At 39.4% G+C, this 20,563-nt stretch overlaps 1 protein-coding gene across 1 annotated transcript in view; it reads right to left on the bottom strand.

Moving 5' to 3' along the window:
• The window catches only part of CFAP44 (cilia and flagella associated protein 44), a 157,203-nt gene that overhangs the window by 87,732 nt on the left and 48,908 nt on the right, over positions 1–20,563 (bottom strand). Inside the window, exon 17 of the mRNA XM_043594190.1 lies at positions 7,484–7,723. Coding sequence (XP_043450125.1) covers positions 7,484–7,723 — 240 coding nt within the window. The remainder of the gene's footprint in view (positions 1–7,483; positions 7,724–20,563) is intronic.

Raw genomic sequence — 20,563 nt, forward strand, 5'->3', positions numbered from 1 at the left:
CCCGTATCTTTCTATAATAACACTGAATGTAAATGGATTAAATGCGCCAACCAAAAGACATAGGGTATCAGAATGGATAAAAAAACAAGACCCATCTATTTGCTGTCTACAAGAGACTCATTTTAGACCTGAGGACACCTTTAGATTGAGAGTGAGGGGATGGAGAACTATTTATCATGCGACTGGAAGCCAAAAGAAAGCTGGAGTAGCCATACTTATATCAGACAAACTAGACTTTAAATTAAAGGCTGTAACAAGAGATGAAGAAGGACATTATATAATAGTTACAGGGTCTATCCATCAGGAAGAGCTAACAATTATAAATGTCTATGCACCGAATACCGGAGCCCCCAAATATATAAAACAATTACTCATAAACATAAGCAACCTTATTGATAAGAATGTGGTAATTGCAGGGGACTTTAATACACCACTTACAGAAATGGATAGATCATCTAGACACACGGTCAATAAAGAAACAAGGGCCCTGAATGAGACATTGGATCAGATGGACTTGACAGATATATTTAGAACTCTGCATCCCAAAGCAACAGAATATACTTTCTTCTCGAGTGCACATGGAACATTCTCCAAGATAGATCATATACTGGGTCACAAAACAGCCCTTCATAAGTTTACAAGAATTGAAATTATACCATGCTTACTTTCAGACCACAATGCTATGAAGCTTGAAATCAACCACAGAAAAAAGTCTGGAAAACCTCCAAAAGCATGGAGGTTAAAGAACACCCTACTAACGAATGAGTGGGTCAACCAGGCAATTAGAGAAGAAATTAAAAAATATATGGAAACAAACGAAAATGAAAATACAACAATCCAAACGCTTTGGGACGCAGCAAAGGCAGTCCTGAGAGGAAAATACATTGCAATCCAGGCCTATCTCAAGAAACAAGAAAAATCCCAAATACAAAATCTAACAGCACACCTAAAGGAACTAGAAGCAGAACAGCAAAGGCAGCCTAAGCCCAGCAGAAGAAGAGAAATAATAAAGATCAGAGCAGAAATAAACAATATAGAAACTAAAAAAACTGTAGAGCAGATCAACGAAACCAAGAGTTGGTTTTTTGAAAAAATAAACAAAATTGACAAACCTCTAGCCAGGCTTCTCAAAAAGAAAAGGGAGATGACCCAAATAGATAAAATCATGAATGAAAATGGAATGATTACAACCAATCCCTCAGAGATACAAACAATTATCAGGGAATACTATGAAAAATTATATGCCAACAAATTGGACAACCTGGAAGAAATGGACAAATTCCTGAACACCCACACTCTTCCAAAACTCAATCAGGAGGAAATAGAAAGCTTGAACAGACCCATAACCAGTGAAGAAATTGAATCGGTTATCAAAAATCTCCCAACAAATAAGAGTCCAGGACCAGATGGCTTCCCAGGGGAGTTCTACCAGACGTTTAAAGCAGAGATAATACCTATCCTTCTCAAGCTATTCCAAGAAATAGAAAGGGAAGGAAAACTTCCAGACTCATTCTATGAAGCCAGTATTACTTTGATTCCTAAACCAGACAGAGACCCAGTAAAAAAAGAGAACTACAGGCCAATATCCCTGATGAATATGGATGCAAAAATTCTCAATAAGATACTAGCAAATCGAATTCAACAGCATATAAAAAGAATTATTCACCATGATCAAGTGGGATTCATTCCTGGGATGCAGGGCTGGTTCAACATTCGCAAATCAATCAACGTGATACATCACATTAACAAAAAAAAAGAGAAGAACCATATGATCCTGTCAATCGATGCAGAAAAGGCCTTCGACAAAATCCAGCACCCTTTCTTAATAAAAACCCTTGAGAAAGTCGGGATAGAAGGAACATACTTAAAGATCATAAAAGCCATTTATGAAAAGCCCACAGCTAACATCATCCTCAATGGGGAAAAACTGAGAGCTTTTTCCCTGAGATCAGGAACACGACAAGGATGCCCACTCTCACCGCTGCTGTTTAACATAGTGCTGGAAGTTCTAGCATCAGCAATCAGACAACAAAAGGAAATCAAAGGCATCAAAATTGGCAAAGATGAAGTCAAGCTTTCGCTTTTTGCAGATGACATGATATTATACATGGAAAATCCGATAGACTCCACCAAAAGTCTGCTAGAACTGATACATGAATTCAGCAAAGTTGCAGGATACAAAATCAATGTACAGAAATCAGTTGCATTCTTATACACTAACAATGAAGCAACAGAAAGACAAATAAAGAAACTGATCCCATTCACAATTGCACCAAGAAGCATAAAATACCTAGGAATAAATCTAACCAAAGATGTAAAGGATCTGTATGCTGAAAACTATAGAAAGCTTATGAAGGAAATTGAAGAAGATTTAAAGAAATGGAAAGACATTCCCTGCTCATGGATTGGAAAAATAAATATTGTCAAAATGTCAATACTACCCAAAGCTATCTACACATTCAATGCAATCCCAATCAAAATTGCACCAGCATTCTTCTCGAAACTAGAACAAGCAATCCTAAAATTCATATGGAACCACAAAAGGCCCCGAATAGCCAAAGGAATTTTGAAGGAGAAGAAGACCAAAGCAGGAGGCATCACAATCCCAGACTTTAGCCTCTACTACAAAGCTGTCATCATCAAGACAGCATGGTATTGGCACAAAAACAGACACATAGACCAATGGAATAGAATAGAAACCCCAGAACTAGACCCACAAACGTATGGCCAACTCATCTTTGACAAAGCAGGAAAGAACATCCAATGGAAAAAAGACAGCCTCTTTAACAAATGGTGCTGGGAGAACTGGACAGCAACATGCAGAAGGTTGAAACTAGACCACTTTCTCACACCATTCACAAAAATAAACTCAAAATGGATAAAGGACCTGAATGTGAGACAGGAAACCATCAAAACCTTAGAGGAGAAAGCAGGAAAAGACCTCTCTGACCTCAGCCGTAGCAATCTCTTACTCGACACATCCCCAAAGGCAAGGGAATTAAAAGCAAAAGTGAATTACTGGGACCTTATGAAGATAAAAAGCTTCTGCACAGCAAAGGAAACAACCAACAAAACTAAAAGGCAACCAACATAATGGGAAAAGATATTTGCAAATGACATATCGGACAAAGGGCTAGTATCCAAAATCTATAAAGAGCTCACCAAACTCCACACCCGAAAAACAAATAACCCAGTGAAGAAATGGGCAGAAAACATGAATAAACACTTCTCTAAAGAAGACATCTGGATGGCCAACAGGCACATGAAAAGATGTTCAGCGTCGCTCCTTATCAGGGAAATACAAATCAAAACCACACTCAGGTATCACCTCACGCCAGTCAGAGTGGCCAAAATGAACAAATCAGGAGACTATAGATGCTGGAGAGGATGTGGAGAAACGGGAACCCTCTTGCACTGTTGGTGGGAATGCAAATTGGTGCAGCCGCTCTGGAAAGCAGTGTGGAGGTTCCTCAGAAAATTAAAAATAGACCTACCCTATGACCCAGCAATAGCACTGCTAGGAATTTATCCAAGGGATACAGGAGCACTGATGCATAGGGCCACTTGTACCCCAATGTTCATAGCAGCACTCTCAACAATAGCCAAATTATGGAAAGAGCCTAAATGTCCATCAACTGATGAATGGATAAAGAAATTGTGGTTTATATACACAATGGAATATTACGTGGCAATGAGAAAAAATGAAATCTGGCCTTTTGTAGCAACGTGGATGGAACTGGAGAGTGTGATGCTAAGTGAAATAAGCCATACAGAGAAAGACAGATACCATATGGTTTCATTCTTATGTGGATCCTGAGAAACTGAACAGGAACCCATGGGGGAGGGGAAGGAAAAAAAAAAAAAAGAGGTTAGAATGGGAGAGAGCCAAAGCATAAGAGACTGTTAAAAACTGAGAACAAACTGAGGGTTGATGGGGGGTGGGAGGGAGGAGAGGGTGGGTGATGGGTATTGAGGAGGGCACCTTTTGGGATGAGCACTGGGTGTTGTATGGAAACCAATTTGTCAATAAATTTCAGGAAAAAAAAATATTGCAATAAAGTGAGTCAAATTATTTTTTTTGTTTCCTGGTACATATAAAAATTATGTTTACACTATAGCATAGACTATTAAGTGTGTAATAGCATTATGTCTAACAGTGTACATACCTTAAATTTAAAAATACTTTATTGCCCAAAATTTCCAACCATAATCTGAGCTTTTGGAAAGTCTTAATCTTTTTGCTGGGGGGGTCCTGCCTTGATGTTGATGGCTGCTGACTGATCAAGGTGGTGGCTGCTGAAGGATTCCATCTCACTTTCTTTGCTCATCCATAAAAAGCAACTGCTCATTTGTTAAAGTTGTATCATGAGATGGTAGACATTCAGTCACATCTTTAGGCTCTACTCAGTTCTAGTTCTCTTGCTGCTTCCACCACATCTTCAGTTACTTCCCCCACTCAAGTCTTGAACCCTCAAAGTCACCCATAAGGGTTGGAATCAACTTCTTCCAAGAACTCCTGCTAATGTCGATATTTTGACCTATTCCCATGAATCTAGAAGGGTAAATCCTTTCCAGAAGGTTTTCAATTGGCTTTGCCCAGATCCATTAGAGGAATCACTCTCTATGGCAGTTAAGCCTTACAAAATGTATTTCTTAAATAATAAGACTTGAAAGTCTACTTTACTCTTTGATCCACAGGCTACAAAATGGATGTTGTGCTAGGAGGCATAAAAACAACATTAATCTCATCATAGGTCTCCAGGAATCATGGGTAACCAGCTATGTTATCAATGAACAATAATATTTTAAAAGGAATCTTCTTTTTTTCTGAACAGGTCTCCCAGCTTTGTTGTTCCATTTATAGTGCACAGGCAGTAGGGATTTAGCACAATTCTTAAGGGCCCTAGGATATTCGGAATGGTAAATGAGCACTGGATTCAAATTTAAGTCACCAGCTGCATTAGCCCCTAACAAAAGGGTCAACCCATTCTTTGACACCAGGAATTGACATATCCTTTATGAAAGTCCTAGAGGACATCATCCAGTAGAAGGTTGTTTCATCTACATTGAAAATCTATTGTGGTGCACCTAGGTGGCTGACTGAGCATCTGACTTTGGCTCCGGTCATCTCATGGTTCATGAATTTGAGACCTATGTCTGGCTCTGTGTGGACAGCTCGGAGCCTGGAGCCTAGTTCAGATTCTGTGTCTCCCTCTCTATCTGCCCCTCCCCCATTCGCACTCTGTCTCTCTCTCAAAAATAAATAAACATTAAAAAATTTTTTAAGAAAATCTGTTGTTTAGGGGCGCCTGGGTGGCGCAGTCGGTTAAGCGTCCGACTTCAGCCAGGTCACGATCTCGCAGTCCGTGAGTTCGAGCCCCGCATCGGGCTCTGGGCTGATGGCTCAGAGCCTGGAGCCTGTTTCCGATTCTGTGTCTCCCTGTCTCTCTGCCCCTCCCCCGTTCATGCTCTGTCTCTCTCTGTCCCAAAAAATAAATAAACACTGAAAAAAAAATTAAAAAAAAAAAAAAAAAAAAAAAAAGAAAATCTGTTGTTTAGTGTAGCCACCTTCATGACTGATCTTTTTTTTAAATGTTTATTGATTTTTGACACACAGAGAGAGAGAGAGAGAGAGAGAGAGAGAGAGAGAGAGAGCATGAGCGGGGGAGGGGCAGAGAGAGAGGGAGACCACAGATTCTGAGGCAGGCTCCAGGCTCTGAGCTGTCAGCACAGAGCCCAATGCAGGGCTCGAACTCACAGACCGCGAGATCATGACCAGAGCCAAAGTCAGACGCTCAACCGACAACCACCCAGGCACCCCATGACTAATCTTAGCTAGATCCTCTGGATAACTTGCTGCAGCTTCTCCATCAGCACCTGCTGCTGTACCTCACACTTCTCTATTATGGAGATGGCCTCTTTCCTTCTTTGCTTAAACTTCATGGACCAATCCCTGCTAACTTCAAACTTTTCTTCTGAAGCTTCCTCACCTCTCCCAGAATTGGAGAGAGTTAGGGCATTGGTCTGTATTAGGCTTTGGCTGAAGAGAATGTTGTGGCTGGTTTTATCTTCCATCCAGGCCACTGAAATTTTCTCCATATCAGCAATAAGGCTATTTTGCTTTCTCGGTATTTGCGTGTTTACTGGAATAGCACTTTTAATTTCTTTCAAGAACTTCTCCTTTGGAGGGCATCTGGCTGGTTAGGAGATAGAGCATGTGACTATTGATCTCAGGGTAATGAGTTCAAACCCCATGTTGGGCATGGAGCCTACTAAAAAAAACCTTTTCCTTTGCATTAACATCTTGGCCTACTATTTGGCACAAGAGACCTAGCTTTTGGCCTGCCTTGGCTTTTGACATGCGTTCCTCACTAAGCTTAATCATTTCTTGTTTCTGATTTAAAGTGACAAACGTGTGACTCTTCCTTTCAAGTGAACAATTAGAAGCTATTGTAGGGTTATTAACTGGCCTAATTTAAATATTCTCAGGGAAATATCTCAGGGAAGGCCCAAGGAGAGGGAGAGAGATGGGGGAATGACTAGTTAGTGGAGCAGTGAAAATACACACAATATTTATCGTTAGGTTTGCTGTCTTATATGGGTGTGGTTCATGGCTCCCCAAAACAATTAAAATAGTAACAAAGATCAATGATCACAGATCACCATAACAATAATAATAAGTTTGGAATATCCCAAGAATTACCAAAATGTGACACACAGACATGAAGTGAGCCAATGTTGTAGAAATAATGATGCTGATTAGCTTGCTCAGCACAGGATGGCCACAAACCTTCAATTTGTGACAATCACAGTATGTGTGAAGTATAATAAAATCATGTCAATTATTAGTTTTTTTGTTAATGGAGCTGAAGTTTGTGACAAATTTATAACGAAGGAAATCTTGTTTTGCAATCAATTGTTTCATGACAGTAGAAAATATATAATTAGAGAATGTAATTATCACAACTTTGTGACAGTCCTCTTTGACTCTCTGATATCTATTTTTCTCTTCTTCCATATTAGCCAAGTTCCAATTTTGTTCAGGGTGACGATGTGACCATCTAAAAATAGTCATCTTCCCAGACTTCCACGTGGCCACACAGCATAGCTGCAGATAACAAAATGCAAACAAAACTCTGCAGGATAGTGTGGCCATTATTTTCAAAATGTCAATTAGTTTCAAAGAAACAATAGTAACAGCCAGAAGACTCTTTAGCCCTTTGCCCTTCCTTCTACCTTTAATTCTTCTTCTCTTTGATCCCCTGAAATATGAATGATCATTATAGATGATAGCAGATATTATAAGCAGACATAAAAGATATTAAGATGACACAAAAACTGTAAGTCACATTCATTCATCAAAATTCACAACTTATTCAATAGTATTTAACAAATGGTCTCACCATAAGAGAAAGTAAGAATGGGCTGGAAATTCATGATCAGAAACAATTTAATCAAAATTATGTATTACATTATTACTCACCAAAGAAACCCAGAACTTCCCTGGCTCAGAGTAAAATCCACAGAGTATGCGACAGGGGGTTGATGGAATAAAGATTTCGGGTAATGGCTCCTCTTCCTCTCTTTCCTCCTCCTCCTCCTCCACCTGGAATTCCTTTTCTCCATCTTCTTTCATCTCGGCTGCTAGCTGCTTCCTCCTTTCTTCCTTCTCCTTCTCCTTCAACTCCTTTTGTTTCTTTCTCTTTTCTATTTCTATTAATCTCTTTTGCAAGAGACATTAAGAAGATAAAAAACTGTAAATCATTCATTCATTTACAGTAATGGGATGACAAAGAAAGTGGAAGGAAAAACTCACAGCTCTGATGTAACAAATAGTGTCATTTAAAAATAAATCAATATGGGGGTATATCTTTAAACTTTTCAAATCATTTCTGTATTACCTGCTTCGATCCTAGTTTTATAGAAATTATTTTCTCTTTTTTTTCCTAATAGAGAAGCTAAATACATTTTCTTTCAGAGTCCATCACCATCAACCCATGAACTAGGTAGACCAAAATAACATGGAGGAAAGGTGTTTCTATTTTAGTAGATACTAAAATAGTAACAGCAAAACTGTGAGTTAGGCCTTCCACATCTATCAAATGGTGGTTTCAAAAGTCACCTAACACTAGCATCTCTACCTCCCATCTTTTATTCTTTTTATTCCTCAGAATTACTTCCTAATTTATATGATCTCATCACATCAATCTCCTCCTCAAAATCTCACAATGGGAGGAGTGACTGAAAAGCTTCTGCAAAACAAAAGAGGTGGAGACACAGTAATGAAGGGAACCTCCAATCCCAAATGCCATGCACTGCAGTGGGAAGGGATACTACTGAGACATCCTGAGCAGAATCATCTGCCCTGGAACACAGGGGGGAAAAGCCAAGGTTTAAAAGAACAACTAGTATGTGAAAGAACCAGCCCTAAAACCCTCCCAAACTAAAGGGAGCTGCTGGAACTCTCTCTGGGTTAGAAGGGCTGACAAGCACCCCAGTTTATGCTCCCCCTCCACCATGACAGTGCAATGGGATGAGAGGGTCTGGGCACCCTAACCAGCCTACCACGTCAGTGAACCTCAGACACCTGGCCCCAGCAATCCCACCAAGGAGGCTCTAAGGCGGTATACACCAGGACACCCCTTGATAGCACTCAGTACAGCTTCAGCTGTTGCACCAAGGTGACACAAGTGCGAAGCATCCTTGAACACTCCAGCTCCATACCCACTTTGGCTTCAGCTTGCTAGGCACCATCAACACAGAGTACCCTAGGACCTCCTGGCTGAAGTCTGTTTGGCCCAGCTGTCCCACCAGGGTGCCCCCTGTACAGAGCATCCCAGGACACATTGGACTCCACCAGCCTTGGTTTCCATTGCCCCACAAGGGCACCCCCTTTGCTGCACACTGAGGGACCCTCCAGTTTATACCTACTTCACCTTCAGTTGTCCTGCCAGGGCATCCTCAGGATGGAACGCTCCTAAATACCCTGGCTTGCACACATTTCCACTTCAGCCGTCCTGCCAAGGTCCCTTCTGTATGGAAGGTCCAGCCCCCCACTCACCCCCCCGCTTAGCTTCCATCTACTTCAGTTTTAGCTGACCTGCCAGGGCATCCCTGAAAAGAATGCCCTTGGACACACTGGCTTGTGCTGGCCTGGGATTATCACCCCATCAGGGCACCCCCTACAATGGGCACTGCAGGACACTCCAGCTTGTACCAACTTCAGCTTCAGCTGTCCTACCAGGGCACCTCTGCACATAAGGGCCCAGGATCCTTCAAACTTGCACCCACTTCAGCTTTAGTTGTCCTGTCAGGGTGTCTACTATATGGAGACCCCTAGGACCTCCCACTTGCACTCACTTCAGCTATGATCATCTCACCAGGTCAGTCACAGCATGGAATGCCCTGCAACCCCCAGCCTACACCAACCACAGCTCCTGCCAGCCAGCAGAAGTCGCCAAGCATACACAGGGGACGACCAGACACAAGACCATTGCTTCAAATTCAGAAGTAGCTGTTCTGCTAATTCATCAAAATAAACATGGAAGTCAATAACAATGGGGAAACAGGAGTATGTTCTAAAAGAAAGAAAAAGACAAAACCTCAGAATAAGTACTAAGTAAAAAGGAAATAAGCAATATGCCTAATAAAGAGTTTAAAGCAATGATCATAAAGATGCTTACCAGGCTGGAGAAAAGAGTGAAAGAACTCAGTGAAGCCTTCAACGAAGAGATGGAAAATATAAAAAAGAACCAGAGATGATGAACACAATAACCTAAGTACAAACAAACAAATAAACAACAACAAAGAACACTAGAGGGAATCAAAAGATTAGAAGGTGTAGAAGAATGGATCAGTGATCTGGAAGAGAGGGTAATGGAAAGCACCCAAGCTGAACAGCAAGGGGGGAAAAAAAAGCAGGATAAGTTAAGAGATCTTTTAGACAACATCAAGCAAACAAATATTTGCATTATGGGGGTCCCAGAAGGAAAAAGAGAGAATGGGGCAGAAAAGTCAGTTGAAGGCATACTAGTAAAAACTTCACTCATCTGGAAAAAGATATAGACATCTAGGTTTAGGAAGCACGGAGCGTTCAAAATAAGATGAACCCAAGAATGTCCACACCATGACATAATAATTAAAATGTCAAAAGTTAAAGATAGAAAAAGAATTTTAAAAATAGCAAGAGAGAAGTATAAAAGGAAAGCACATAAGGCTATTCATTGGATTTTCAGCAGAAACTTTGCAGGCCAGAAGGGAGTAGTACTACATATTCAAAGTCTTGAAAGGAAAAAACTACAACCAAGAATACTCTACCTGGCAAGGTTATCATTCAGAATAAAAGGAAAGAGTTTCCCAGACAAAAATTAAAGGAGTTTATCATCACTAAATTGGCCTTACAAAAATGCAAAAGGACTTCTTTAAGTATAAAAGAAAAGCCCATAATTAGAAGAAAATTATGAATAAAAATATGTAAAATATGGTAACCTAAACATAAAATGTGGAGAGAGGGGTATAAAAAATAAGTTTTTTAGAATGTGTTTGAACTTAAATGACCATCAACTTAATATACACTGCTATATACTTAGGAAGCAATATACAAACCTCATGGTAACTACAAACCTATCCTAAAAAAAACCTATAATAGATACACACAAAAAAGGGGGGGGGAATAATGACACTACAGAAAGTCAATCACAAAAAAAGAGAGTAAGAAAAGAACTAAGAACTCCAAAAAAAGCCAACCAGAAAACGATTAACAAAATGACAATAAGTACATACATATCAATAATTACTTAAATGTAAATGGTCTAAATCCTCCAATAAAAAGGTAGAGGGTGACAAATCAGAAAAAAAGAAAGACTCATCTATATGCTGCCTACAAAAGATTCACTTCAGACCTAAAGACACAGACTGAGATTGAAAGAATTGAAAAATATATTCTACTACAAATGGAAGCAGCAAAAAAGCTGGGGCAGGAATACTCATAACAAATAAAACAGACTGTAAACTCTAAAATAAAAACTATAATAACAGACAAAGAAGAGCATTATATAATGATAAAGGGATCAATCCAACAAGTAAATATCTATGTACCCAACATTGGAGTACCTAAATAAACAAAGGAAATATTAATAGATATAAAGGGAGGAACTGACAGTAACACAATAGTAAGGGACTTTAACACTTAATTTACATCAATGAATAGGTCATTCAGGCAGAAAAATCAATGAGGAAATAGTGTCTTTGAATGACATATAAGACCAGATAGACTTAATATATACAGAACATTCCATCCAAAAACAACAGAGTACACATTCTCTTTAAGTGCATGTGGAACATTCTCATTCTCATTAGGCCACAAAACAAGTCTCAATCAATTTAAGAAGACTGAAATCATATCATTCATCTTTTACAATCACAACACTATGAAACTAGGACTCACAATCAAAAGAAAAAACCACAAACATGTGGAGGCTAAACATACAACCAGTGAGTCAATGAAGAAATCAAAGAATAAATGAAAAAAAAAAGACATGGAGACAAATGAAAATGAAAAAACAAACTGTCCAAAATCTTTGGGAAGCATTGCAAGCAGTTCTAAGAGGGAAATTTATAGCAGCACAGGCCTATCTCAAGAAACAAGAAAAAGTTCAAATAAACTAACTTTACGCATGAAAGAACTAGAAAAAGGACAAAGTCCTAGGTAAATAGAAGGAAGTAATAAAGCTCAGAGCAGAACGAAATGGCACATAGACTTAAAAAAAAAACAGACCAATGAAAGAAAAGACCAATGAAATCAAGATCTGGTTCTTTCAAGAGACAAACAAAATCGATAAACCTTTAGTCAGACTCATCAGTAATAAAAGAGAAAAGACCCAAATAAATAAAATAAAAAACAAAAGGAAAATGTAACAACCAGCACCATAAAAATACAAGAATTATGAAAGAATACTGTGAAAAATTATATACCAAAAAATTGGACAACCTAGAAGAAATGGGTAAATTCCTAGAAACATACAATCTTCCAAAACTGAATAAGGAAGAAAGGGAAAATCTGAAGAGACCAATTACTAGTAATAAAATTGAATCAGTAATCAAAAATCTACCAAAAAGCAAAGCCTGTGACCAGATGGATTCATAGGTAAACTCTACCAAACATTTAGAGAAGAGTCAATACCTCTCCCCCTCAAACTATTTACAGAAAAATAAAACAGGGAAAGATTCCAAGTATATTCTGAGAGGCTAGCATTACCCTGATACCAAAACCAGATGAAGATCATTTTAAAAAGAAGAAGAAAACTACAGGGAAATATCCCTGATAAACATAGATGCAAAAATCCTCAACAAGATATTAGCAAACCACATTCAACAATATATTAAAGGGATCATTCACCACAATCAAGTAGGATTCATCCTCAAGATGCAAGAATGGGGTAGGAGGACGCTGGGTTCACCCCACCCTGCTGATCGCTTAGATTCCACCCACATCAGCCTAATTTACCCAGAAAACCGCCAGAAGACTAGCAGAATGGACTCTCTGCAGCCAAGCGTAGACGAGAGGCCCACAGAAGAGGGTAGGAAGGGCGGAGAGGCAGTGCATGCTACATGGACTTGCAGGAGGGAACCGGGGTGGTGGAGGGGCAGCCAGCCCACCCGGCAAGGCAGAGCCCCCGAGTCTGGCTTGCAAAAGCAGAGGGGCCAGACAGAGTGTGTTCTGACAGCCAGCAGGACTTAACATCTGGAAGGTTATAAGTTAACAGCACTGCTCTGAGAGTGGGAGGGCTGGAGGAAAATGGGAGGGAGAGTTGTTGAGCCCCGGAAGACAGAGTTCAGCTTGTCGGGGAACAAAGGCACTGGGAAGTCCCATCTCCCTCACCCATCCCCCAACCAAAATCCCAAAGGGAACCAGTTCCTGTCATAAACTTGCTTGTACCGCGCAAACACCCAACGCTGTGGATCCATCCCTCCGACGGGTCTGCCTCCCTCCCGGTGCGACAGAGCCCCTCCCGAAGCAGACCACCAAAGGCAAAGCGAGCTGAGCCTGCCCCTCCTGCCCCTGTGCACCTTGCAGATCCACCCCGGCTAATACGCCAGATCCCATTGAAGCAGCACCACAAGCCTGGCAGTGTGCAAGTAGCCCAGACAGGGGCCAGACCACTCCATAGTGAGTCCTGCCCCTCAGAGAGGGGAAGATAAGGTACATACCAGTCTGACTGTGGGCCCAGTGGTGGGCTGGGAGCAGACATCAGGTCTGACTGCGGCCCTACCCACCAACTCAAGTTACTCCAGACACCACAGGGGAAGAGCCCTGCAGTTCTGCACCACTCCAGGGACTATCCAAAATGACACTCCAGGAAGTAGCGACAGCTAATGAACTGATCAAAAACGAATTAACCAATATGGCAGAAAATGAATTTAAAATAATAGTCATAAAATTAATCGCTGGGCTTGAAAAAGCATAGAGGACAGCAGAGAATCTATTACTACAGAGATCAAGGGACTAAGAAACAGTCAGGAAGAGCTAAAAAATGCTAGAAATGACCTGCAAAATAAAATGGAGGTGACCAAAGCTCAGATGGAAGAGGCAGAGGAGAGAATAGGTGAATTAGAAGATAAAATTATGGAAAAAAAGGAAGCTGAGAAAAAGAGAGATAAAAAATCTAGGAGTGTGAGGGGAGACTTAGAGACCTAAATGACACAATTAAACGAAATAATATACGTATAATTGGGGATTCCAGAGGAGGAAGAGAGAGGGAAAGGTGCTGAAGGTGTACTTGAAGAAGTCATAGCTGAGAACTTCCCTGATCTGGGGAAGGAAAAAGGCATTGAAATCCAAGAGGCACAGAGAACTCCCTTCAGATGTAACTTGAATCAATTTTCTGCATGACATATCATAGTGAAACCAGCAAAATACAAGGATAAAGAGAAATTTCTGAAAGCAGCTCTGGATAAACATGCTCTAACATATAAAGGGAGACCGATAAGACTAGTGACAGACCTATCTACTGAAAGTTGGCAGGCCAGAAAGGAATGGCAGGAAATCTTCAATGTGATGAACAGAAAAAATATGCAGCCAAGAATCCTTTATCCAACAAGTCTGTCATTCAGAATAGAAGGAGAGATAAAGGTCTTCCCAAACAAACAAAAACTGAAGGAATTCATCACCACTAAACCAGCCTTACAAGATCCTAAGGGGGATCCTGTGAGACAAAGTACCAGAGATATCGCTACAAGCATGAAACCTTCAGACATCACAATGACTCTAAACCCATATCTTTCTGTAATAACACTGAATGTAAATGGACTAAATGCACCAACCAAAAGACATAGGGTATCAGAATGGATAAAAAACAAGACCCATCTATTTGCTGTCTACAAGAGACTCATTTTAGACCTGAGGACACCTTCAGAATAAAAGTGAGGGGATGGAGAACTATCTATCATGCTACTGAAGTCAAAAGAAAGCTGGAGTAGCCATACTTATATCAGACAAACTGGACTGTAAATTAAAGGCTGTAACAAGAGATGAAGAAGGGCATTATATAATAATTACAGGGTCTATCCATCAGGAAGAGCTAACAATTATAAATGTCTATGTGCTGAATACTGGAGCCCCCAAATATATAAAACAATTACTCATAAACATAAGCAACCTTATTGATAAGAATGTGGTAATTGCAGGGGACTTTAACACCCCACTTACAGAAATGGATAGATCATCTAGACACATGGTCAATAAAGAAACAAGGGCCCTGAATGATACATTGGGATCAGATGGACCTAACAGATATATTTAGAACTCTGCATCCCAAAGCAACAGAATATACTTTCTTCTCAAATGCACATGGAACATTCTCCAAGACAGATCACATACTGGGTCACAAAACAGCCCTTCATAAGTATACAAGAATTGAGATCATACCATGTACAGTTTCAGACCACAACACTATGAAGCTTGAAATCAACCACAAGAAAAAGTCTGGAAAACCTCCAAAATCATGGAGGTTAAAGAACACCCTACTAAAGAATGAAAGGGTCAACCAGGCAATTAGAGAAGAAACTTAAAAAATATGGAAACAAATGAAAATTGAAATACAATAATCCAAACACTTTGGGATGCAGCAAAGGCAGTCCTGAGAAGAAAATACATTGCAATCCAGGCCTATCTCAAGAAACAAGAAAAATCCCAAATACAAAATCTAACAGCACACCTAAAGGAAATAGAAGCAGAACAGCAAATACAGCCTAAACCCAGCAGAAGAGAAATAATAAAGATCAGAGCAGAAACAAACAATATAGAATCTAAAAAAACTGTAGAGCAGATCAACGAAACCAAGAGTTGGTTTTTTGAAAAAATAAACAAAATTGATAAACCTCTAGCCAGGCTTCTCAAAAAGAAAAGGGAGAGGGGCGCCTGGGTGGCGCAGTCGGTTAAGCGTCCGACTTCAGCCAGGTCACGATCTCGCGGTCCGTGAGTTTGAGCCCCGCGTCGGGCTCTGGGCTGATGGCTCAGAGCCTGGAGCCTGTTTCCGATTCTGTGTCTCCCTCTCTCTCTGCCCCTCCCCCGTTCATGCTCTGTCTCTCTCTGTCCCAAAAATAAATAAACGCTGAAAAAAAAAAATTTAAAAAAAAAAAAAAAAAGAAAAGAGAGAGGACCCAAACAGATAAAATCATGAATGAAAATGGAATGATTACAACCAATCCCTCAGAGATACAAGCAATTATCAGGGAATACTATGAAAAATTATATGCCAACAAACTGGACAACCTGGAAGAAATGGACAAATTCCTAAGCACCCACACGCTTCCAAAACTCAATCAGGAGGAAATAGATACTAGCAAATCAAATTCAACAGCATATAAAAAGAATTATTCACCATGATCAAGTGGGAGTCATTCCTGGGATGCAGGGCTGGTTCAACATTCACAAATCAATCAACGTGATACATCACATTAATAAAAGAAAAGATAAGAACCATATAATCCTGGCAATCGATGCAGAAAAGGCATTTGACAAAATTCAGCAACCTTTCATAGTAAAAACCCTTGAGAAAGTCGGGATAGAAGGAACATAATTACACATCATAAAGGCCATTTATGAAAAGCCCGCTTAACATCATCCTCAATGGGGAAAAACTGAGAGATTTTTCCCTGAGATCAGGAACACGACAGGGATGTATACACTCACCACTGTTGTTTAACATAGTGTTGGAAGTTCTAGCATCAGCAATCAGACAACAAAAGGAAATCAAAGGCATCAAAATTGGCAAAGATGAAGTCAAGCTTTCGCTTTTTGCAGATGACATGATATTATACATGGAAAACTCAATAAACTCTACCAAAAAGTCTGCTAGAACTGATACATGAATTCAGCAAAGTCGCAGGATACAAAATTAATGTACAAAAATCAGTTGCATTCTTATACACTAATAATGAAGCAACAGAAAGAAAGATAAAGAAACTGATCCCATTCACAATTGCACCAAGAAGCATAAAATATCTAGGAATAAACCTAACCAAAGATGTAAAAAATCTGTATGCTGAAAACTATAGAAAGCTTATAAAGGAAATTGAAGAACATATAAAGAAATGGAAAAACATTCCGTGCTCATGGATTTGAAGAATAAATGTTGTGAAAATGTCAATACTACCCAAAGCAATCTACACATTCAATGCAATCCCAATCAAAATTGCACCAGCATTCTTCTCAAAGCTAGAACAAGCAATCCTAAAATTTGTATGGAACCACAAAAGGCCCTGAATAGCCAAAGTAATTTTGAAGAAGAAGACCAAAGCAGGAGGCATCACAATCCCAGACTTTAGCCTCTACTACAAAGCTGTCATCCTCAAGACAGCATGGTATTGGCACAAAAACAGACACATAGACCAATGGAATAGAATAGAAACCCCAGAACTAGACCCACGAAAGTATGGCCAACTAATCTTTGACAAAGCAGGAAAGAACATCCAATGGAAAAAAGACAGACTCTTTAACAAATGGTGCTGGGAGAACTGGACAGCAACGTGCAGAAAATTGAAACTAGATCACTTTCTCACAGCATTCACAAAAATAAACTCAAAATGGATAAAGGACCTGAATGTGAGATAGGAAACCATGAAAACCCTAGAGAAGAAAGCAGGAAAAGACCTCTCTGATCTCAGCCACAGCAATTTCTTACTTGACACATCCCCAAAGGCAAGGGAATTAAAAGCAAAAATGAACTATTGGGACCTCATGAAGATAAAAAGCTTCTTCACTGCAAAGGAAACAATCAACAAAACTAAAAGGCAACCAACGGAATGGGAAAAGATATTTGCAAATGACATATCAGACAAAGGGCTAGTATCCAAAATCTATAAAGAGCTCACCAAACTCCACACTCGAAAAGCAAATAATCCAGTGAAGAAATGGGCAGAAGACATGAATAGACCCTTCTCTAAAGAAGACATCCAGATGGCCAACAGGCACATGAAAAGATGCTCAACGTCGCTCCTCATCAGGAAAATACAAATCAAACCACACTCAGATATTACCTCATGCCAGTCAGAGTGGCTAAAATGAAAAGATCAGGAGACTATAGATGCTGGAGAGGATGTGGAGAAACGGGAACCCTCTTGCACTGTTGGTGGGAATGCAAACTGGTGCAGCCACTCTGGAGAACAGTGTGGAGGTTGCTCAAAAAATTAAAAATAGACCTACCTTATGACCCAGCAGTAGCACTGCTAGGAATTCACCCAAGGGATTCAGGAGTAATGATGCATGGGGGCACTTGTACCCCAATGTTTATAGCAGCACTGTCAACAATAGCCAAATCATGGAAAGAGCCTAAATGTCCATCAACTGACGAACGGATAAAGACATTGTGGTTTACATACACAATGGAATACTATGTGGCAATGAGAAAGAATGAAATCTGGCCTTTTGTAGCAACGTAGATGGAACTGGAGAGTGTTATGCTAAGTGAAATAAGTCATACAGAGAAAGACAGATACCATATGTTTTCACTCTTATGTGGATCCTGAGATACTTACCAGAAGACCATGGGGGAGGGGGAAGGAAAAAAATTGGTTAGAGAGGGAGGGAGCCAAAACATAAGAAACTCTTAAAAACTGAGAACAAACCTGCTGCTCCAGGGTTTATGGGGGGTGGGAGGGAGAGGTGGGTGGGGGATGGGTATTGAGGAGGGCACCTGTTGGGATGAGCACTGGGTGTTGTATGGAAACCAATTTGACAATAGATATCTTATAAAAAATAAACAAATTAAAAAATAAAATAAAAAAGCAATAAAAAAAGATGCAAGAATGGTTCAATATTCAAAAATCAATCAATATGATACACATTAACAAAAGATAAAAATCATATCATCTCAATAGATGCAGAAAAAGCATTCAGCAAAATTCAACATCTGTTCATGATAAGAACTCTTAACAAAGTGGGTTTAGAGAGAACATACCTCAACATAATAAAGGTCATATATGAAAAATCCATGCTAACATCATACTTCATGGTAAAACAGAGTTTTACCTCTAAGATCAGAAACAAGATGAGGATGTTCACTCTTGCCACTTTTATTCAAAATAGTACTGAAAGTCCTGGTCACCTCAGACAAGAAATTAAGGGCGTCCATACTGGTAAGGAAGAAGTTGAACTGTCAGTATTTGCAGATAGTATGATATGATACATAGAAAACCCTCAAGACTTCATTAAAAACTATTAGAAATAATAAATAAATTCAGTCAAGTTGCAGGATACAAAATTAATACTCAGAAATTGGTTGTGTACTTAAGAACAAAATAGCAGAAAGAGAAGTTAAGAAAACAATTTTATTTATAATTGCACCAAAAAGAATAAAATTACCTAGGAACAAAACTTCACCGAGGAGATAAAGACCTGTATGCTGACTCTAAAACACTGATTAAAAAAGAATCTAAAGACAATACAAACAAATAGAAAGATATTCCATGCTCATAGATTGAAAGAATTAACATTGCTAAAATTTCCAATACACCCAAAGCAATCTACAGATTCAACACAATCCCTATCAAAATGCCAATGGTAATTTGCACAGAACTAGAATATTAAAATTTGTATAGAACCACAGAAGACATCAAATAGCAAAAAGCAATTTTGAGAAAGACGAACAAAGTTGAAAGTATCACAATCCCAGATTTCATGATATATTACAACTGTGATAATAAAAACAGAATAGAATAGTACTGGAACAAAAATAGACTTGCAGATCAAAAGAACAGAACAGAGAGCCCAGAAGTAAGCCCATGCTTATATGGTCAACTAATCTATGACAAAAGAGGCAAGAATATACAGTGGGGAAAAAGTCTCTTCAACAAATTGTGCTGGGAAAACTGGACAGCTATACTCAAAAAAACAAAACTGGACCACTTTCTTATACCATACACAAAAATGAATTATAAATTCATTAAAAATTAAAAATTATGAAACCTAAAACCATAAACTTCTAGAAGAAAACATAGGCAGTAATGTCTCTGACACCAACTGTAGCAACATTTTTCTAGATATGTCTCTTCAGTCAAGGGAGGTAAAAGAAAAAATAAACTATTGGGACTACATCAAAATAAAAAGCTTTTGCACAGCAAAAGAAACCATCAGTAAAACCAAAAGGCAACCTAGTGAATGGAAGACAATATCTGAAAATGATACATCTGATAAGGGGTTAACAGCCAAAATATATAATTCATACAACCCAACACCAAGAAAACCCCTAATTAATCCAATAAAAAATTGGGCAGAGGACCCAAATAGACATTTTTTCCAAGGACGACATCCAGATGGCCAACAGACACCCAAACGATGCTCAACATCACTCATCATCAGTGAGATGCAAATCAAAACCACAATTTGGGGCACCTGGGTGGCTCAGTTGGTTAAGTGCCTGACTTTGGCTCAGGTCATGATCTCACAGTTCATGGGTTTGAGCCCTGCATCAGGCTCTGTGCTGAGAGCTCAGAGCCTGGAACCTGCTTTGGATTTTGTCTCCTCTCTCTGCCCCTCCCCTGCTCATGTGCTCTCTGTCTCTCTCTCTCTCTCCCTCTGTCTCAAAAATAAATAGACCACAATGAGATGTCACCTTACGGCTGTCAGAATGGCTAGAATCAAAAAGACAGAAAATAGTAAGTGTTGGCAAGATATGAAGAGAAAGGAACCTTCATGCACTGTTGGTGGGAATGTAAATTGGTGTGACCACTGCAGAAAATGGGACAGAGCTTCCTTAAAAAATTAAAAATGGAAATATCATATGATCTAATTGTTCCTCCTTGGTATTTACCCAAAAAAACCCAAAAACACTAATTCAAAAAAACATAAGCCCCTCCCCTATGTTTATTGCAGCATTATTTACAACAGCCATGATATGGAATCAATCCAAATGTCCATTAATAGAGGAAAGAATAAAGAGGACGGGGTGTAGACATATAATGGAATATCACTCAGCTATTTAAAAGGAAGAGATCTTGCCATTTGGACAGCATGGATGGACGTAGAGAGTATTACACTCAGTGAAACAAATCAGACAGACAATTA

The sequence above is a fragment of the Prionailurus bengalensis genome, chromosome C2, assembly GCF_016509475.1.
Source record: "Prionailurus bengalensis isolate Pbe53 chromosome C2, Fcat_Pben_1.1_paternal_pri, whole genome shotgun sequence".
Taxonomy (NCBI): Eukaryota; Metazoa; Chordata; class Mammalia; order Carnivora; family Felidae; genus Prionailurus; species Prionailurus bengalensis.